This window comes from Mus musculus, chromosome 5, assembly GCF_000001635.26.
Source record: "Mus musculus strain C57BL/6J chromosome 5, GRCm38.p6 C57BL/6J".
Lineage (NCBI taxonomy): Eukaryota > Metazoa > Chordata > Mammalia > Rodentia > Muridae > Mus > Mus musculus.
In genome coordinates this window covers 37,513,552-37,536,451 of record NC_000071.6, presented here as the reverse complement: position 1 = coordinate 37,536,451, position 22,900 = coordinate 37,513,552, and the positions used below count along the sequence as shown (strand labels likewise).

At 45.4% G+C, this 22,900-nt stretch overlaps 1 protein-coding gene across 1 annotated transcript in view; it reads left to right on the top strand.

The window, feature by feature from the left end:
- Positions 1–22,900, top strand: part of Stk32b (serine/threonine kinase 32B) — a 270,329-nt gene that overhangs the window by 180,702 nt on the left and 66,727 nt on the right. Inside the window, exon 4 of the mRNA NM_022416.2 lies at positions 4,734–4,907. Coding sequence (NP_071861.1) covers positions 4,734–4,907 — 174 coding nt within the window. The remainder of the gene's footprint in view (positions 1–4,733; positions 4,908–22,900) is intronic.

The window sequence follows — 22,900 nt, the reverse complement described above, 5'->3', positions numbered from 1 at the left end:
CATATGTATCAAAAGATGGCCTAGTTGGCCATCACTGCAAAGAGAGGCCCATTGAACTTGCAAACTGTATATGCCCCAGTACAGGGGAACCCCAGGGCCAAAACGGGGGAGTGGGTGGGTAGTGGATTGGGGGGGGTATGGCGGACTTTTGGGATAGCATTGAAAATGTAAACGAGGAAAATACCTAATAAAAATAAAATAAAATTTAAAAAAATAGAAATGTTCAAAAAAAATAAAAATAAATGAATTGAGCAGTGTTCATACAGTGAAAAAAAAAGTCCTTCTTCAATTTGTTATGCTCACTAAGCTTAGTCATATAATCACGTAGTGTGCCACACTAAAACCTCCATGGGAGCCACGTCCGTCTGGTTTCTGTGCCAAGAAAAATGCATGCTGTTCATTGTTAAAGATATCCAGAAAAGATGAATTCTGCTTCTAACACAAAAATGACAGACATTTGAAATGTCAGACATGTAAATACCATCCTTGATCATTATACATTACCAAATATACTACAGTCTGTGAGCTAAGTGCACTGTGTTTCAGTCAAAAAAATCCTGTTGTTCCTTAGCAGTCTATTTTCTTGTCAACTGTGAGTCAGGTTGTGGTCATGTTTCTCTTTCTGTGGAGGTGTTGTGCATTTTAGGACCATTTTAGGCAAGCAGAAAGGATCTCTTTTTTTTTTTTTTTTTTTTTTTTTTTTTGGTTTTTCAAGACAAGGTTTCTCTGTGTAGCCCTGGCTATCCTGGAACTCACTCTGTAGACCAGGCTGGCCTTGAACTCAGAAATCTGCCTGCCTCTGCCTCCCAAGTGCTGGGATTAAAGGCGTGCGCCACCAGTGCCAGGCCCAGAAAGGATCTTTAAGCATAAATTATGGGTGTTTTTCTCTACCTCTATTTTCTTGGACTTTTGTTTTTTAATTTTTAAAAATTATTTTATGACTGTTTCGCCTGCATGTCTAGCCATGTGCATGCAGTTTCCACGGATGCCAGAAGGGAGCCCCAGATGCCCTGGAACTGGAGTTAACTGACAGTTGTTAATGGCCACATAGTTACTGGGAACTGAGCCCAGATCCTCTGGAAGAGCAGCCGGTTCTCTTAACTGTTGGGCCATCTTTCTAGCCCCCCCTTTCTTTCTTTCTTTCTTTCTTTCCTTCTTTCTTTCCTTCTTTCTTTCTTTCTTTCTTTCCTTCTTTCTTTTCTTTCTTTCTTTCTTTCTTTCTTTCTTTCTTTCTTTCTTTCTTTCTTTCTTTCTTTCTTCCTTCCTTCCTTCCTTCCTTCCTTCCTTTCTTTCTTTCTTTCTTTTTTAAATTTAATTTTATTTGAAGTACATTTTTTACACTCCATATTCCATCCCCCTCCACCCATCCACCCTCTGACTGCTCCACATCTTACACCTCCTCCCCACCCCACCCTGTCTCCACGTTGATGCCCCCTACTCCACCTGACCTCTAAACTTTCTGGGGCCTCCAGTCTCTTGAGGGTTAAGTGCATCATCTCTGAATAAACACAGACCCGGAAGTCCTCTACTGTATGTGTGTTGGGGGCCTCATATCAGCTGTTGTATGCTGCCTGGTTGGTGGTCCAGTGTTTGAGAGATCTTGGGGGTCCAGATTAATTGAGGCTGCTGGTCCTCCTACAGGACTGCCCTTCTCCTCAGCTTCTTTCAGCCTTCCCTAATTCAACAACACAGGTCAGTTGCTTCTGTCCATTGGTTGGGTGCAAATATCTGCATCTGACTCTTTCAGCTGCTTGTTGAGTCTTCCAGAGTGCAGTCATGCTAGGTCCATAGCCTCAGTAATAGTGTCAGGCCTTGGGACATCCCCTTGAGCTAGATCCAGCTTTGGGCCTGTCGCTGGACCTTCTTTTCCTCGGGCTCCTCTCCATTTCCATCCCTGTAATTCTTTCAGACAGAAACAATTATGGGTCAGAGGTGTGACTGTGAGATGGCAACCCCATCCCTCACTTGATGTCCTGTCTTCCTGCTGCAGGTGGGCTCTATAAGTTCTCTCTCCTTCCTGTCAGGCATTATATCAAAGGTCCCTCCCTATGAGTCCTAGGAGTCTCTCACCTCCCAGGTCTCTAGTGCATTCTGGGGGTCCCCCCAACTCCTATTTCCTAAGGTTGCCTGTTTACATTCTTTCTCTAGCCCCCATTTTAAGTTACTTGTTTGTTTTTTATCATAAACTTTTGAATATGATAATGTATCTATATGTGTGTGTGTGTGTGTGTGTGTATATATATATATATTTTTTTTGAGTTGTGAATTTCAGAAGCTCCTTCTAAGAACAAAGTGGGAAATCAATATATCTAAAAGTAATCATAATAAAATAGGAAGTATGACAATGGCTTCGTTAGTAAAATCACTCATCGTATAAGCGGAGAACCTGAGTTCTATCCCCAGAAACGACATAAGAAAGCTAGGTGCGGCGGTACATACTCATAGTCTCAGCACCAGGAAGTGAGGAATGGAAATCTTCCGGACCTGCTGGCCAGCCAGTCTAGCCCAATCACTCATCTTCAAGGTAGTGAGAGGCTTTGTCTCAAAACGCAAGGGAGATAGTACCTCAGGAGCAATATCTAAATTTAACCTCTACTTTTCATATGTGTGTGCACACATGTGCACAAGCACCTGCACACACGTGCGGGCACACATAGACACACACAACAACAAGAAGAAGCACTGTATTCTTCATACTGGCTTATTCAGCAGCCAGGCTAGGGTTAATTATGTCCTTACACCTCCCAGCAAACTTTGTGCTTGGAGGAGAAGCTAATTATCCAAACTTCTCAGAAGGTCTTTATCACTATGTGAGAGCACACACTCTCTCACTCATCCAGCATCTTCCATCATTTCCATGACAATATGCAGCATTGTGGTGAGGGCATAATTATCATTCTAGTGCAAGGAGGAGCTCGAAGGACAGTGACACTGAGCCATAGAATAGCACAAAAGCAGAGAGTGATGCAAGGTCACTCTGTGTTCTCAGCAATAACTTTGAGTCTCCTTGGGAAAGCAGGGTCTATGGCCTGGGGTAAAATACAGATCTGTAGCGAGGAGCAGCCCAACGTGAATGATTGCTTAAATGATGGTCTCTTTGCATTTTGGTTGTCTCCTTTAGAACTCATCCCAGTATGCAAGTTTCTCCCTGAAACCTAGCATCACTTCCCCAAAGGATTCTGGCAGAATGTTTAATAAGATCCCCTTTGACAGCCCTGCAGTGAGTGGAGAGCATGAGGTATGGGACACACTGGCTATCAATGTGATGTTCCATGGTCCGTCATCTACCAGAATGCAAACTGAGCATCCATGGAAGGCATGTTACAGGGATCCTCTTAAGGCCTTCCACACAGTAGTGCACACACACACACACACACACACACACACACACACACACGCGCGCACGCACACGCGCACACACACACACAGAGAGAGAATCAGGTGGATCTTTTAGTTCTGCTTGGTGTGAACATGTTCTCAATACTCTTGTGTTGGATTTTTAATTCTCAGCCTTATGTGGATGGCATTCACAAGCTCAGCCATTGGGAAGTAATTAAAGGTTAAACGAGGCTGTGGATACAGCCCCCGTGATGGCATCACTGGCTTTATAAGAAGAGAGAGAATGACAGCTGTCAGATAGCTCTGCATTATACAGGGTGATCTGTCATGCCTGATCTTATGAGGCCACCTCTTGAGAGATACTTGTGGATTCTCACATATGTGCTGGCTCTTCTATATACTGGCATTTAAAAATGAGTTCAAGTTTTCTCTTGCTTCAAAGACAAAAAATAAAAATTAAATTAAATTAAATACCACATGAAGATCTAAAGTCTTAAAATCACCAAGGTATTTCAGGCTCATGTTCTATAGCCAGCCGGGCCTCACTGAGCAGTTCTCTTGTTTTCTCTGAGGTTATCTAGAACTGCCTCAGGTGCACGGTAGTTCACAAAGGGCTGGCCTAGATATTAGCCAACAGTGGAGACTTGGCTGTAACCCACTGGCTAGTGAATATTGGGTTAGGATCTGGCCAGAGTCCAAGAGTCAGGAGAGCAAAAATTGTCAGTTATCTTAAATATCCAGGCTTGGGTGTTATAGACCATCGCTGTGCTCACAGATTCTGGGAGTGAATTTCCTGTGGAGAGCAGCAGGGTGTGCAGAGGGTATGGGGATTGCTGGGGAGAAAGATGTGTCTCCAGAACTATGGACTACAAATAGCTTGTAATTGCGTGTGTTAGTCAGCTTCCCATTGCTGTGACAAAATACCTGAGCTAATCAACTTTAAAGGAAGAAAGGTTTGTGTTGGCTCAGACTTTCAGAGACTTCAATCTGTGGTTGCAAGGTTCCATCACCTTCCAATCATGCCATAGGCCTGTCATTAAGCCTCCAAAACATAGGTCTTTGGGGACCCTCCCAGAAACATGCTGTAACAACATGGAGTTAAAGCATGAGCTAAAAACCACGAGCATCCAGCCAGTAAAGAGGCTGTTTACCTGACAGTCTGGAGATTAATGTTGGGACTCAAACTTGCCTTAATGTAAGAAATAGAGTGACCCCCACAGTGCAGAGGCAGAATGGGATTGGAAAGCCTTCTGCTTCTCACCTCCCACAGCATGCTGCTATAGGCAGCATCAGCATCCCTCTGGGCCTCATTCCATCTGACTGTAAAATGGAGTGTTAACCCTGAGGACACTAGAGATGTTTCCCCCCTAACCTGTGTCCTTCTGTGTCCCTAGGTACTCCTTCCAGGATGAGGAAGACATGTTCATGGTGGTGGACCTGCTGCTGGGTGGGGACCTGCGCTACCACCTACAGCAGAATGTGCACTTCACAGAGGGGACCGTGAAGCTGTACATCTGTGAGCTGGCCCTGGCTCTGGAGTACCTGCAGAGGTACCACATCATCCACAGGTAATACTGCCAGTCGGAGACAAGGACGGTGACAGGCGGCAGGTGACAGGTGCAGTGGGTAGTGGCAGAAAAGAAGCTACAGTGCAGTGGGGACAACAAAATGCTAAAGAGCTTTGATACTGTCTTTGCATTCTCGGCAGAGGGCAGACGACCATGTCTCTTGAATGGAGATGGACCACGACAGCTGCCTGTCCATTTTGTATTATTGATAGAGTACAGGGCTGGCACTCATTCTTAGCTTCTCTATCCAAAGGTGTTTGGGGTGACTTCAAATGGTGTAACTGAGCCTGGAGGAGAGATTGTGACATCAGGGGTTGTCTGGGATACCATAGAATCTAGTTCTGAGTCCTTAAACCCTTCTTGTTCCATATCAGCTCCTAGCTGGATGCATGTTGGATACCCATGTAGAAAGGCCTTCCACATGAACGTCAAGCTAGGAATGAACAGGCTCCAGAAACATCAGATCAGCAGGGATGGAGCATTGCCCTATTTGTTCGTTGGGAGTGATGAGTTTACTCTTCCCTTCTGTCCTTTGAAGCCAGTGCTGTGCTCGGTGCGGTGCTTTGTACAGGCTTCCTCTTCGGCAGTCAGAGTTGGTCTTGGGCTTTAGGAAAATGACATTGTGCTCTGTGGGGCACCTCAATTAGCAGCCCCATGATGAAGTGAGTACCTTAGTCTTCAGGCTTGTGCCCAGCCGCATCACAATGAGGAAGAAGCAGCAGTTCTGGGAGGGGCTCAGGAAAGTAATGGTGGGATTCATGGTATCTTCTTACGGACCACAGGGAGGAACTGGCGGGGGGGGGGGGGAGGGTGGGGTTTACATGTGGTCACCCATGGTCACACCGTGTCCTTATCATCCTCTTCTAACTTAGAAAGTTTTAGAAAAACCTGGAAAGGGCAAGGTCTTGGACTTCTTGGTCAGGAAGGTAGATTAAATACACCTTCCACCCCACCCCACAGAAACCCCACCCCTACCCTCGCTCACACACACTTCTCTACATGTTAAATGACAGGAAGGGTTGTTGTTGTTTTAAAGTTCATAACAATGGAGAAAACTGAAGGAGACCATCCCAAGGCACTAGAGAGAGAGCCAGGAAGATGTGGAGAACATGACAAAAATTAACCCTTAGTTCTCAGGGAGTCAAAATTGCTAGACACTACAGAAGCCTCCAGAAGGCTCAGCCATCCCCAGAAATCCCTGTGGAAGGAAGGGTGGGAAGAGTCAAAAGCGGCTAAAACAAGAGGCAGTGGCTGATAACCCCCAGGAAGGGTTGAGGAGCGGGTCATCTTGAGGTCTCACAGTGTCTCTCTCTCCAGGCTAGTCAGCAAGCAGAAGAGGAGAGTAATAGCACAGAACTGTGCTAATGCACACGGCCCTAGCCAGGTGCCATCCTACCATACGTAGGTCACCTAGATGTCACCAAATGCTGAGAGAATTCGGCCCGTCAGCCGGATGCGGCTGGGCACTCATCCTCTAAGCAGGCAACCCCAGTGACTTCAGTGGACATGGATGCAGGCGAGAGCAGAGACTGTGACCTCAGAGGATTCCTGGGACGCCGTAGACTCTCTCTTAGGGTCCCCACGCATCCTTATCAATTCCCAGCTGGCTCATAACAAGGAAGGAAGGACTATCAGATGTCTGGGGGAAATCTTCCCATGTTACAATCTAGACACTACATCAGACGGGAGGCAAGCAAGATGGCTGAGTAGGTAAAGGTCCTGCAGCAGCTAAACTTGACAGTGGTCTCATTTCTCAGGACCCATGCGGTATAAGGAGAAAACCAACTCCCACAGGTCACACACACACACACACACACACACACAAGAATAAATATCATTTAAAAGAAAATTAAACAATACTCAAATAGGGGGAAAATTAGGAATGAACAGTAGGTCCGAAACCATCAAAATAACTATAACCAATATCCTAGAGAATAGATTTTATCCGTGTGTATTTTTTTTTAATTCAGAAGTATTTAGTAAGGATTTTGGAATTGAGGTGGTGAGAAATTCACTTTTTAAAACTCAGTGACTAACGAGTAAGACAGTTCTTTACTCTAAGAATCACCTAGGCTCACCATTCACAGGCACTGCAGCTCCCTGCTTGCTCATTTTGCATTTGATGCCTCATCAGAATTTCCTGAAAAGTGAGCTAGCCAAAATGCAGCACTCCTTTGAGGGCTGGTAGGACAACCCAGTGGGTAGGGTACCTGCTACTGGGCCTGATGACCTGAGTTCAATCACCAGGAAAAAGGAAAGAATCAACTCCCGGAAGTTTTCTCTCTCTGTCTCTCTGTCTCTCCGTGTCTCTGTGTCGCTGTCTCTCTCTGTCTCTGTCTGTCTGTCTCTCTCACTCACACGCACACACACACACACACACACCATATGCCTGTGTATACATGCACAGACATGTAAATAGATCCTTATAAAAAAAAATGCCAGGTTCTGTGGCACATAACTTTAACCCTGCTCAGGAGGCAGAAGCAGGCAAACCTCTGGGTTCACATCCTGCCTGGTTAACATAGTTAAGTTCTCGACCAGCCAGTTGCACAAAGTGAGACTCAGTCTCAATTATTAATGCTAACACTAGTAAATAATGTTAATTCTAATAAATACTAATTAAAACCATCACTAGTACTAATTAAAACTAATACTAATATTGCTTCAATAAGAAAACAGGGATAGTGAGCGCGTCGGAAGGACAGAGAAGACATCCTTCAGATGCTCGTCTTCAGTGGGAAGGCAGCAGTGGCCTGAAGTGAACAGGCTGAAGGCAGAGCGGGTATTCGCAGCACGCAGCTCATTGCTGCGGTTATAGTCTAAGCTGGAGAAGGCTGGGGTGGGGGGATGGGGCAGTGGAAGGGACTGCTGCTGTGTTGTTACAAAGTCTGAGAACTGTTTGTCTCCTTCAATGTTCAAAAGAGGAGTTGGTTGAAGGAGGAGGAGATGCTGGGAGAGTTATAAGGGAAGTTGGAGGAGAAGCAGAAGGGGGAAGAGCGCGGCAATGGAGATTATCAATGGGGAATGGTAGCTCAAGACTCTCACCATGCTGGCTTTAGAATGTGGGCCCTCTGGCTCTGGGGTCTGGGTGTGAGCACCCGACTTTTGGTAAAGGCTGCTGGGAGTGGGGGTGAGCTGCCCTCTGTTGGCTATCCAGGCAGCTTTGACGGGAAGGAGAGGAACTATTTGTTTTGTCTTTTAGAGGCAGAATCTCCCTGTGTAGTCCAAGCTAGCCTTGAACTCATGATCACCCTGCCTAAGTCTCCTGAGTGTTGACACTGCAGGCCTACACCACCACCCCTGGATCATGGAAGGAGCTCCTTCCATCCACTGCATGCAGTGTTTGGGAACTCTCGGAGCCATTCCTTGTGCTCCTTGTGTGTAGTAAATGATCTCTTTCCCAAACCGGCTCAGAGTCTCAGAGACATTGCTAGACATAGACCCTAAAGTCCCAGAATGGGACAGGGGCAGGTAAGACAGAGAATAGAACAGCCCTCATGAGCTACATGAAAACCCTCATTACTACTCCCAAGAGAGAAGGGCAGCACCCACTACTCCGAGCACCCACAGGAGCTCTGCTCACATTTTAGGGAAGCCCTTAAGGACAGACGATGAACGCAATGTTAAGTTCCCAGGTGCAGCCATTCAGTGTTAGCCCAGTACAGGTCATGAAACACAGTAGGTGTTTAGTAAGTGCACACACTCTGAGTTAATGACCTAGAGAGACCCAAGGAACCCAAATCGTTTGCTCAGGCAGAGGATTTTTTTTTCTCCCTGGCAGTCTCTTCAATAAACCAAATATTAGGGTCACATCCAGTCACTCAGTCTACATTAAATAGCACTTTCTGTGTGCCAGATAGTGAATTGAAAATGGATACCCACATAAAAGGGTGGCCTCCTCCTGGCCTAAGGCGTCCCTGAGTGCCTACTGAGGCTCAGAGTGGTCTCAGCTGGCTTAGCAGTGTTCTGCTGACGCCAGCTCACAATCCCAAAGACTTCAGACAGCAAGGGGAAGATCTGGGCCTGAGGATCAAGGACACTCGGGAGAAGGGAGGGTGCTTTCAGTGTGCTTTACCTAGGTGGAAAAGAAGATGTCTGCTGGTGTGAAGCACTCCAGAGAAATGTTCTTTGAGAACCCTGAATGTGTGTGTGCTGGTGGTGGCCCAAGTCATTGCAAACCTCTGAAAAGACATTTGGCCATGTAAGAATCAAGCACCTTCTACATATTCATAAGTGTTAACCACCCTTTACACGTTCATTATTTACCAACAAATTTCACTTACCAGAATGGACTCTTAAAGCTCCAGCCCTGCTTGCTTCTAACGTTTCAAGCCTAGGGCTATTTGTCATAGCACCGCTTGTAATAACCAATAATTTGAAAATAACCTGAGGGGAAACATTGCCTAGTGCTGTGCACACCCTTTTAAGAGACCGTGAGATTAAGATGCTCCAGTGGGTGCTGCGTACCCTTTCTACACAATTCAGAGACGATTATAGCATATAAATTGCATGACTATGTAAAGGAATGCCTGGAGTTTAGTAGAAAGCAGCAAGGGCGGCTTCCTGATGTGTCGAGGTTGCAGGGAGAATCTGTGTAGTTTCCCTGCTTTGCCTCTTTTATGTTGAATTTCACTTTAATGAGTTGCCATCTCTCCGATGGATGGAGCGGAGAAGAATGAGTCTTCTTACTAAGGGAGAAGCACAGTCTTTGGGCAGACAGCACGGTTGCATGTGACTGCCTTGCGTATTTAATGCAGGCCGCATGCCATAGTGTACATAGCTGGTCCTGAGCCCTTCAACAAGGTCAGTGATAAACATAGGAGAATCCTATTAGTGGCTCCAGCTGTCAGGGAGATCACATTGGGAGTGGACCTCATGCTGGTCAGAATGGTGGTCACTCAGCAAACATAAACTATCACTTGGCATAAAGCTACGGACAGGAAGGAGAGAGGGACAAAGGAGGAAACCCCAGTACACTGTTGATAGGAATGTAAATGAGACCAGACACTGTGGAGAACAGGGTGGAGGTGCCTCAAAGACAAAAATTAGATCTGCCATGTGGCCCAGCTATACCACACCTGGGCACACCACAAAGGTACTTAAACTCCCATGTTTATTGATACACTTCTCACGGTAGCCAAGAAATGAAATGAAGCCAGCCTATCAACAGAAGGATGGGTAGAGAAATTGTGATATATACGATAAAATTTTATTCAGGTGTAGAATAAAACTGTCACTCACAGGAAAATGATCCAACTGACTGGAAATTATCATGCAGAGTGAATAAAGCCAGACTCAGGAAGACAATTACTATAGGTTCCACTCAGATTTTATACAGATACAAAACAGCATTTATGCATATGTAGCGTGGATGGACAAGCAAAATTACCTGGAAGAACAAAGGGAACCAGAGAGAGGGAGAAGAGACAAAGGAAGAGCAGAGAATGGGAAGATAATTATGTTCAGAAAATATTCTTACAGAACCCATCCCAATATGCTATGAACAATCCTGTAGAAAGCATATACAATAATTATATTAATCAATGATATATGAATTAATCAACATTAGATAAAACTGCCATAACCTGTTTTTATAACCTTAGCAGCTCCATCTCTTCTCCCTCAATTGTAGTAAAACTAAGTGGCCAAGAATGGCAGTTAAGACCTCATCCTTGTTATTCCCAATGATCTATCCTTTAGTGTCATAGCAATTACAAAAATTATATATATATATATATATTATATGTATATATAATGTATGTACATATATGTATATATATATGAATACTATATTTATATATAGTCCTGTAGACTGTCATTTGGGACGAAGATTCTAATTGTATTTCAGGGGTAACTTATTTCAAAGTGCAGGGCTGTGATTCCTTTGTTCCAGGCCAGCGTTCTGAAGATTTATGGCTTCGTGCAGACTGAGAAGTGAGATACACGAGAATCCAATTTATCCTTAGAAGGGTTGTCCCATCCCCTGGGTACAAATTGCATCTGCAATTGGGTAGAGAGTGTTTATGTTAGATAATAAATTTTTGAAATAGGGCAGGTCTCAACTTGATGACAAAGGACATGGGGTGAAATCTGGGGGCAGAGAACAGATCTCTGCAAAAGCCCAATGAATCAGAGGCTAATTCACAGAAGATGTTCCAAAGGAAGACAGAGAACGAGGTGGCAGCAAAGCGGGTCAGCGTTTTCTGAAATGTCAGCATATTGGGAGAACACGAACGTTTTTAAAGCATTATTTCTGTGATTGCCCCATGGCTGAGGCCTTTGCTGAGTGGAGTGGAACAGTCTGCATCTCACCCAGACACTCAACACCCCATGATGGGAAAATCCCAAAGCTTGGGTGTTAAGACAGAAACAATTAGACCCCAACCCCCAACAGATGTTCTCTTGAAAAAAATAAAGCTTTGAAGGGATAATTCCACAGAATAATAACCATACTGGAGTTCTTCCCATCACCTTGTAAGACACACATGTCTGTATGTGTGCATGTATATATGTTAGTGGTTGTATGTACACATACAAATACTACACTTTGATACAGCCTCTCACACCTCCATGCTAGAAGTGAGGGAAATGCAAGGATGAGGTGGATATGGATCAGAAGAGATGAGGGGAGGGGAACACTGCGTTCCTGGCCGTCTAAGACGTGGGCTGTTAGGCATGTAGACCACTTGCCTGGGATGGTAGAAAAACCACCCTTGGAACTACGAGAAACTATGACTGGCGCAGTTGGTAGCAGATGTTTTCCAATGGGAAGACATGGTCCAATACAGGGTTAACAGGTCATGGACAAATGAATATTTTACTTGGACTTACTTCAAGCCACCTTGTGCAGAACCTGAGCCTCAAGGTCACCAAGTGTGGGTTTCACTTGTAACAACTGTCACAGGGGTTGTAGAAGTCATTTCCCAAATAAGGTGAAGACTAAGATGAGGGAAAGAGAAGCTGGTAAATCTTCTCATGGTTAGAGCTTGGTGACTCCTGTGATGGAGCCTGGCATTGTCTCTCTGTGCTGGACCTGGCCTCCCGTGCAGTGCAGGAGAGGTTGAGGTGTTCATACACTTAACCTCACCAGTCATCTCTTTATCCAGCCATAAATCCACTCATTTATCTCTCCTTCTGCCCATCCATTCATCCTACCCGTGTATCAGTTCATCCATGCATCCCCTGATGCATCCATCCAACTACACTTCTTTTCCAGATCAGCTGGTAAATAAAGAGGGAAACAATCAAGATAGGTATGCAATGTCCATCTTGTCATCCACACACATGAACATACATGTCCACCCAATCATTCATGAGAACACACACACAGGGTTTGCCCTGCTTAGTCCTGTGATTGTCTCTAGTATGGGACTAAGAATCCAGGTTCTTGGTGGTGTGTCTCTTTGGAGATTTGAGGCAAATGCTGTACTTGAGTTGCACACTAGACCTTGGCACTAGAACCATGGCCATAATTGCCTGCAAAACTTACCTTTAGGTTTTGAGGCTAAGACAAAATGATGTGCTTGCCAAGATTATGAAATATATGTCTCAGTAGCACTCTTCTGCCTGGCAAAGAATTATGGGAGTAGAAGCAGTCCCAAGACTCTATTGTGACTTATCCCTTTGTCTCAATATTAATTGATGCACTTGCTAATTGTGCCACATGTTAGCTGCAGGTTTAGCTGGGTTAGATCTGTTCCTTTGAAGTATTCATCCTGTTATTTTAACGTAGAATTCAATTTTCATAATTAGATAATTGTCCTTACAACGGAGCCAAACTGCCTCTTGGTATATTCACATTCAATGAGACATTTCCTGAGAGTATCTCCCTTCCTTTCTCTATGCCCATGGAGCAAGTAGGAGTGTTCTCTCTCTCTCTCTCTCTCTCTCTCTCTCTCTCTCTCTCTCTCTCTCTCTCCTCTGTGTGTGTGTGTGTGCCTCTCTACCTCTCTCTCTCTCTGTGCCTCTCTACCTCTCTGTCTGTCTGTCTGTCTGTCTATCTCTCTCTCTCTCTCTCTCTCTCTCTCTCTCTCACACACACACACACACACACACACACACACACACACACACACACACAGAGAGAGAGAGAGAGAGACTTACTCAACATGAATTCCTGTGTACTTCAAACAGACACCACCAACCCACACCTGAGTGGGCTGAACTCATGGAAGCCTTGTAGGACCACAGTGAATGCAAAGGGGTTTCTCAAAACACCCAGAGGAAGAGGGCAAGAAACCACAGGAAGCATGAAAACAGGCCCCAGCCAGCACTACCGTGCACCGTTAAATCTTCTTGTCTTGAATGCCCTCTCAGCAATGCCAGTCAATTCTTCTTAGAAAGCAAAACACAGATTTGTATCAGGAAGTTTCCCCACACAATGTCATCCCCTCTCTCCTCTGTGCCTCTACTGAGTTCTGCATACATCTAGAAAGTTCCATATTTACACAGCAGACTGCTATCTCCCACCACAGTTTGAGGTATTTGTGCACTCTACTTTGCCATCATTAAACATTGCCTGGTACACAGTAAGTTCTAGATATTTCTAGAAATGAGCTAGTTGGGGCAGTAAGAACCTCTGGCTTTTCTCTAAGTGGAACTCAGAGTGCCAATTACTTGCATTTTAGTATTCCTTGGCATTTCCCCACTCCTTGTGTTCTCCTGCATGGTTAAGAAGCCCCACACCCACTGTTCCGTAGCAGGAAGGGACAGGAGCTGCTGGGCTGAAGAGATGTCTATGTGTGAAAACCCTCAGCTCAAAGCCTGAATATGCACGTTCCTGCGGCAGTCGGTGGAATTTATCAACATTTCTTGTGGCAGATTGGAAAGTTAAGAGGAGCTTATCGTCTCTGTGACTATATTACTCATTTTCCAAAAGGGACTGATTAGTGAGTCAGTGGAATCTGAGTGTGTGTGCCCATCTCTGGGGTGAGCTGCTGAGACTCAAACTGCTGAGGATGGGGACTTTCCAGGGCAGCCCGTGAGGAAGCCAGTTTAGGAGCTGACTCAGGACTACGCCCTCGTTAACTTGTTTGTAGAAACGTGGGAGGGCAATGTCTGTGGGCAGAGTTTTGATGTGTCCCCCTGCCTGGGTTTGTTTCTGTGAGATGTGCATACAGGTGCTCGGGGATGCCTTTATCAAGCGCTTGACACACAAGCATGAGGACCAGAGATCAGATCCTCAGAAGCTACTACAAAAGCAGGCATTGCCTATAATGCCAACACTGGGGAAAGGAGGACCCATGGGACTCACTGGTCCGTCAGCGTTGCCCAGTCAGTGAACTTCAGGGTCAGTGAGAGACATTGTCTCAAATAGATGAGTGACTAAGAAAAATGCCCAACATCAGCCTCACGCCTCCACACATGTCCACAGATGTACCTGTGCACACCCACACACACACACACACACACACACACACACACACACACACACACACACACGATGCATGTTCATAGACCACATTCATTTTAAAAGAACCTGAGTCACCTCTCAGTGGAAAGCAAGCGTGACACTAGGAAACTTCCAGTCCTACTCTGCAGGGACCAGGTCTGATGAGCCGCACTCCAGCCCTCCTCACTGTGGAAACCCACCTCGATCCCTTCCGTCCTGCTCTCCTTCCCTTAACTAACCCCAGAGTTTCTGTGAAGATTAATAAGAGAAAGGACACAGGTGCTGAGACGCAGGTGTGTCCCAGCACAGCTCAGCCCATCTGTTCCCTCCTCTTGCGCTTACCATCTTGGAGAGTGGCAAGAAGAGTAAGATATTCATCTATGGGCTGGAGCGGGGCCCGGTCACTTGTTCTCCGTGTTACAGGAGCAAGCCTATTGATCTCTTGGGCTCTTGTTTTCTTCCTCGTAGAGTGAGCATATGGCACATCCCAGGTGACAGACCATGAGGTGAGATGACACATGAAGGAAGACAGTGCCTTTGACTACCAAAACATGTTGGTATGAGGAGAAACATGTGTGGTCAAGTCACTCAGCCCCATGTGGCAGCTGCAGTAGTAGTTGCTGTATCTGGTCTCCCATGGCCTCTATGATGGCTTGTAATGAGCAGGAACACTTGGCACTTTGTGCAGATGACACGGGTCTACCTTCTGACCTCGTCTTTGCTTAAGCCAAAGCCAGGTTCCTTGTCTGCGAGATTTGAAGAGCAAATGTGATTCCACTGTGTTACTTGTGGCCCTGAGGGTCGCTTCAAATCTCATGCTCACAGCACCCCAAGGTTCTATGCGTATGACCCTCATCCTGCCAGACCTGCCCATCCAAACCTCTCCTTTGTGCATCTGTGTACATTGTGGACCTGGGAGCTAAACTGATAGAGTGCATGAGAACTGACTGGGAGAGCTTAAATCCGCAGTTCTCTGAGCCAGCATCCCATGATTCCCTCTCACACTACATCTAGATTTTACTTTCAGAAGAAAAATAAGTCACCCTTCTTCTCTGGGAGCACTCCTGTTTCCTCTAGGGATGAAGCAGAAATAAAAATGTCACACACAGCTCTGGTGAGACTGTGGAGATGGCTACATCCATGTGGGATGAGAGGCTATTTACTCTCAAGATCAGAACGGGCCATAGGCAACTCAAGAAGAGCGTTTTGTATGGATTTTGATTTGACAAAAGGAAGGGTAAAGATGCCAAGACTGTGTGTCCTTCAAGGTCAAAACTGAAACAAGAGGTGGGGGTGGGGGCAGAGTGACGAGGAAACTGGCTTCAGAGATGAAGAATCTAGAGACGTCATCCATCTGGTTGGCCAACACCCCCACACCCTACATAGCACCCCTATCTCAACAGAGGCTGGGGATCCTATAGGAAGAAGGAGGGAAGGGATGACCAGGGCAGAGTATGTGACAGCTTATGCAAGCCGAGTGTTGACACATGGCTTAAAGCAACATGGTGCAGCTACAGAACTTGACTGGCTACCAGCCAACTTTTAAGTAGGAAATGTGACCTTGGCTAATGTGTTACGTAATCTGGGCCACTGAGACATGCAAATCAAATAGTTTCTAATTCCATGCCCCTTGTGCCATGGTGACTATGCTGCCAAGATGGAATACAGCAGAAATATGGTCTGCCCTCTCCAGAACTCATATTGAAGTTTAGAACCTAATGTAACAAAGTTGAGGAATGATAGATCTTGTACATTTTGGGGACTTGAGGGCTCCTTTGTGTGAAAGAATCAGTGTCACTGTCTCAGAACTGGGTTGATTGTCATAGGGTAAGTCCCACTCTTGTGGGACTGAGCAGGTTCCCAGCAGATTGGGATGTCACAGAACAAAACTGCATCTTTTGCCCGTCTACTATCCTCCATGTTGTGATGAAGCAGGAGGCCCTCACCACATGTGGCTACCTGATTCTGGATTTGCAACTTCCAGAACCCTGGGTGAAACAATCTTCTCTCCTAAATAAACCACCCGGTTTCAGGTATCCTGTTACAGCAATGACTTAAGACGGGAGATTTTGATAATTACAAACCCAGTCTAGTCTACTTTAAATGCAAAGACTTTTAAGATTCAGAGCACTCCCCACTTGAAGTGTGGGACAGCCCATGGGTGAGGACTATTTGTGTTCCCAGTCATGGAAGAAAATATTCAGGCAGAGAGGGATGGCAGCATGTTCAAATAGACTACATATCTAGCCAGTTGTGGTAGCTGATGGTCAAACCTGTCACCAGACACAAAAGAGTTCATAGAAAATCCAGTGGGAACACTGTGTAGTTCTTTCTCTTTCTACTGTTTTCAATTCTAAACGCAGTCCAATACTCGCTGTTGGTACACACTTGTAGAAAGGGCACTGGCTCAACTGAGAGGTGTCAAATGCCCATGGGAGATTTTCCCACCCCTGTACTGCATTATACTGAGATGGAGATAGGACCCTCCCTACTCCTTCAGCCTGCTGCCCTTCACAAGATCTCTGGAATTGAACTACAGCAAGGCACATGGCAGCTAGAACCAATGATTCACAACCTGACCCTGTCTTAGCTATGACCATGGAACTATCCCCAGCCATGAATTATGCACAGAACCATCATAGAAAAACTCTAGAACTTTCTTGGCCCCAAGCTGTCTCTTCCTAACTTTACTTCTTGCTACTTGGATTGAGGTATGCGATAATGTGGTGCATCCATCCCCATGCTAGAGAATATGGAAACATGCTGAGAATGCACAGTGCATCTGTCCACACACACCACAATGCCTAGATGCTCCTCCATCTTCGAAAGAGCAGCCCCTAGATGATTATAAATATCTGCTTTAGCCACTGCTGTCTCAGAGGCCAAACCTAATGCATGCCCATCCACTTGTATCTCCCATTCTTGTTTTTACTTTGGCTGTTTAGAACATCAGAGGGCAGGCAACAGACATGTCACCAGAATGTCATGCATCTGCGCTACCAGGTAGCTCTCACATGGCTTCAGAAGGCCTTCCTTCCATCCTCCACACCAGCCAGTCAAAACTTGGTAACCTTGCTGTGGGTTCTCATTATCTCTTAATAAGAGTATCGAGCAAGGATGTAGACCAATTCAGTCTGATCTGGGTAATTCAATTCTTCAGTCAACATTTCCTCTTCTCATAGGACTCCAAGTTATGCCAAGTTGACCAGGACACTGACCTATCATGGTCAGCATTTTTAAGCCAAGGATCTGTCTGAGAAGAAGTGGAGTTAATAAGACAGCTCAGAAGGACCTGTCTTAGGTCTAGTCATGGAGAGTCTATGTGCCTTGTGTCTGCTCCCTTCCATGATCCCTCTGATGTTGGTGGGAGGATGACATAAAACCAAATGGACTAGGCAGTAAGAGGAAGGGCCAGGATGGACAATGTAGGCTCACTGGGCATGGCAGCATAAAATAGCCATGTTACTGGTGAATCAATGAATGATTACGAATAAGAGTATGCGTATCAAACTTTATTTACACAAATAAATTTGATCCCAGAACATAGTTGCTGAACTCTGCTAAGAGATGTTTCTAGCACTTTGGAAAGTCAGCACAGGGACTTCAGAGAGCCTGTGCCCTACCTTCCCCAACCTTCTTGCTAACATTTACTGTATAAGCCCATTGGTGGTTTGTATAGCTTAAGCCAATTTTCAGAACTATTTGGAATAGAGGCAAAAGTCAGCATAAATGTTTTCAGGTAAATTATCTTTATGACCCTTACAGTTCTTGGTTCATGGAACTTATACAGCACAGCCAACCCCATGCATAGAATATGGTACCAGGGCTTTCATTTGGAGAATGGGAGAGAAAGGACCCACAAGTAGGACAGCCAGAAGAATAGGTGTTGTGAAGGACAAAGGTTGGACATGAGTTTTAATGGCCTCTGAACTGTTTAGTAAGAACAAGACTTGCTGGGGATCCATCCCATAAACAACCACCAAACCCAGACACTATTGTGGATGCCAACAAGAGCTTGATGACAGGAGCCTGATATGGCTGTCTCCTGAGAGGCTCTGCCAGGGCCTGATAAATAGAGAAGTGGATGCTCACAGCTATCCATTGAACTGAGCACAGGGTCCCCAATGAAGGAGCTAGAGGAAGAACCCAAGGAGCTGAAGGGGTTTGCAGCCCCATAGGAGGAACAATAATATAAACTAACCAGTACCTACAGAGGCCCCTTGGTCTTGTGAAGGTTCTATGCCCCAGTATAGGGGAATGTCAGGGCCAGGAAGCAGGAGTGGGTAGGTTGGTGAGCAGGGGGAGTGGGGAGGGGATGGGGGGTTTTCAGAGGGTAAACTAGGGAAGGGGATAACATTTGAAATGTAAATAAAGAAAATATCAATAATAAAAAAAGACAAAAAAAAAAGACTTCATGAAATATACCACGGCCCATATCCTAGTTTTGTTCTGTTGCTGTGATAAAATGCCATGACCAGAAGCAACTTGCAGAGAGAAGAGTTTATTTGGCTTACACTTTCAGGTCATATTCCCTCACTGAGGGAAATGAGGACAAGAACTTGAGTAGGAACTCAAAGAAGAACCCATGGAGAAATGATGCTTGTGGCTCATGCTTGCAGAGCTTTCCTGAATAGCCCAGAGCCCCCTTGCCTAGGACTGGTGCGACCCATGGAGGGCTGGGCCCTTCTACATTAGTTAGCAATCAAAACAACCCCCTACAGACATGCTCATGGGACAATCTGAACAACTGATTTCCTCTTCCCGGTTGACTCTAAGCAGGGCTGTTAACAGGGATCACTGGGGCATTCTGGCACTCTCCTCATCCTGTCTTCATCTAGTTAAGGCATGGGTTGGTTATTTTTGCCAAATATGATCCCTCTTCAGGAGCCCTGCAGTATTCAGTACCTCAGGACTCCTGGTTCCTCCCTGCCCCTTTCTCTTTCTTACTTATGAGATATTGTCATTGCTATTTGAACTGCCATCATCCAAAGAAAAGTGTCATTAATATTTAATCTTACATGGGACTCAAAGCTTCCAAATGTTTGGAAAGGAGATGATGGCTGTATTCCCGTCTTTTCTGGATCAGTGAGCTGTTTAATAAGATTTCAGCTTCATCGCTGCCCTTACAATCATGACTATACCCACATGCATTGAGCCCAAGGCCCCAGCATGAGGAAGGGGAGTCTCTCGGACTAAAGCTCCCCCACTTCTCCCTCTGTACCACCAATTCACAACTAGATTGATTTATGCAATAGGTTCTGTGCTAGCAGTGGAGATCACTTTAAAAAGCCTACGGGCCTAGGAAAGTTTTTAGATTGGCATGACCACAGCCAAGACCCTAAGAAGCAGAAGACACAGAGCTTGGTAGGGAGCCTCATCTAGTCCACACCTGGGGTTAGAAAAGATTGTCCTTTTTGTTTGTTTGTTTGTTTGTTTGTTTGTTTGAACTATAAATCAATCATCTCACTCACATAATCGAAAGTCATGACTGTAGTCAGCCTGGAGCTCAGACAGGCTTTCCAGAGCAGAAGAAACTTTAGAGCCCTGGTTCTCCTGTGCGGAGGCAGCCCTGATAGTAAAGAAAGAGGAAGCCCAGCTTTTGACCATTCATATGCATACATAGCCTGTGGATCTGTGTTAGTCAGGCCCTGTGATAACCCTAAACAGGCCTGGAGGTGATGTCTGTGTCTCCATTGTGAATCTCCCTTTTCCTTCCTTCCATGTTTATCAGTTGGCCAACTCCACCCGGACATCTCCCAGGCACACACAATACACCATGCCCAGCATCAACACCGCCATCCTTCCTTTCTCTGGCTGGGTCTCATTCAAACTCTATCTCTGAGAAGGGAGCACCATCAAGTGGTTTCCAGGACTTGAACTACCATGGCTGTGAACTTTCTTGACTTCTTCTGTCTGGTGGGGCCTCTGATATCCACCATATCCTTCCCAACCAGTATCCCCCTTGAACCTGGTTATGTTCTTCTCCCTCCACATAATGGTCATCTTTCTGCAACTCGAGAGTGTTTAAACCTGTATGAATTCTTTCTGGTCCCATGTCATGATTACTAAGTGGACTCAGTCCCCACGATGTCTGACCTATTTTCAGTGGCTCATTGACTGTCTTAGCTAGGGTTTTTATTGCTATGAAGAGACACCATGACCATGACAATTCATATAAAGGAGAACATTTAATTGCGGCTGGTTTACAGTTCAGAGATTTAGTCCATTATCATCATAATAGGAAGCATGGTGGCATGCAGGCAGACATGGTCCTGTAGAGGTAGTTCTACATCTGTATCAGTAGACAGTTGGAAGAGATAATGACACTGGGCATGGTTTGAGAATCTGAAACCTCAAAGCCCACTCACTCCCTGGGACACAATTCCTTCATGGCCACGCCTCTAATAACGCCACTTCCTGAGTCCATGGGGCCATTTTCATTCAAACTACCACAGTGATCATATTGTATTCTTCTCAAATTATCATCTGTCTGAGACCTCAAACTATTACCTCATATAGAACTACATCTTTGCTGATGTAATTCAGATGGAGAGTAAACAAGGTCATGCTAGATAAGGCAAGGCCAGGCTCCAGTGAATGGGACCTTAAGAAAGAGAAAAGGAATCAGCGGAACAGAGAAGGAAGAAGGTGCCGTGAAAAGGGTGTTGCCACAAGCCTCTGAGCTCTGGGGGCCATCCAAAACTGATTGAGGCAGGAAGGACTCACTCTTAGAGTCCTCAATAGAAGCATAGGCCTGCAGACACCCGAGACTGAACTCCAGCCATCAGAAACTAAGAGAATAACGGTCATCTCTTAAAGCCACCCAATGTGGTGACTTGTTGCAGAAACCCCAGCAGATTCTCTACTAAAATTCTTGTCATATTTGCATATTTCCTGGAACTGATTACTTAATATTCTCTGTTAGTCTTAATATTTTTTGCTATGACAAATTAGTTCTAAAAATGCAGTCAGTCTGCTCTTTAGAAAAGTGGCAGCTATGTTTGTTATGAATACCATATGCTTGTTTTAGTTTGTTCAGGCTGCTATACCTTGGACTAGATAGTTTATAAACAAGAGAAATGCAGTGCTCACAGTTCTTGAGCCTGGGGAGGTCAAGGTCAAGGCCAAGAGAATCAGTATTTTCCTATAGATTGTTTGTCTCTGTGTCTTCACCAAGAGAAAAGGCTCCATCAAACTCTTTAGGAAAGTTACTAATTTCTCAGTAAAGGGAGTCCACAGGTCCTAATCACACGCACCACCCTGCACCTCGTTTTATTGCATTGGGAATTAGGGTTTTTTTTTTTAATGTGACTAGGGGATATTAGTATTCAGACTACAGACATATATCAGGTTAAATCAAAATAGTATTAGTCAGGCTGGCAAGATGGCTTAGTAGGTATAGGTGCTTGCCATTAAGTCTGACAACCTGAGTTGGGCTCCTGGGTTCCTGCATGTAGAAGAAAACAGAGTTGTTACAAGCTGTCCTCTGTACTCCACACATCACACACACACACACACACACACACACACACACACACACACACACACTGTAATAAAAATGAAACATGGCAGTAGTCATTGATAGATAGCATCACTTACCAGTTGAGCTGCTCCTTTGCTTTGTTAGAAGGAAAGACTGACAAGTGTCTGAGATCAAAGTGGTCAATGCCTGAATCAATGGCACTGCCTCCTCCATCTAATTAGGATGGAATCTGAACTTCTAGAGGCTAACTTTTCCTCAAACATGGCCCAAGGGAGGTGGGTGTGCGCTCCTGAGGTCATCACCAAATCTGCTGCCCTCCACAATCCTCCATGAAACTTGGGGTTATCAGCCACTTCACACCCATGCCTGGCTTGGTCCAGTTACTTCTCCCAGTCTCTCTACTTAAAAAGCCTGGTGGGACTCATCTGTCTCTTCTCCCATTATGAGACATCAAGCTCAGGACTTGCTACATCTCCAGCCCCCTTTGTAATTTTTATTTTGAGACACAGTCTCACCAAATTATCCAGGATGACCTTGAACTTGTAATTTCCCTTTCTCAACTTCCCCAGTAAGCTGTATTATGGGCCTGTGTCACCACATCCACCCACCCAGCACTCTTTGGTCTTTCTAAAGCACTTGCTTTGTCATGGGACACTCATGTCCAACCAATGTGCCTTTCCACACAGGGTTTCCTGGCAGCTCCACTAACTCCCACTTGCCTATGGAGGCAGACACAATGATTAGCCCACTTTATAGATGAAGAAACAGAAGCATGGAAAGACTATGAGACCTAGGGCTTGTTGGTTTTAGGTAGAATCCAAAGGTGACTCCCAACACTGATCATCCAAGACTGCAACTCTCATACATTTCAGCGGCATGTCCTCGTGGATAAAACTGACAGCATCTGGGGCCTAAAAATAGCAATCCTTTTGGTATCAGTTCAAATTGAGAGTGCCACACAGGCTCTGTTTGCAAGCCAAGGCTCCCTAGGGCAGAAAGCCCCCTTTTGTGGTACCACTCTGAATCCTGTGGTCAGCCACGGACAGGTGGGGGTTTTGGAGGTGTCTATATGCTGTCCTCCTGAGCTGACAATCTGTTTCTCTATCACCCATGTGGATT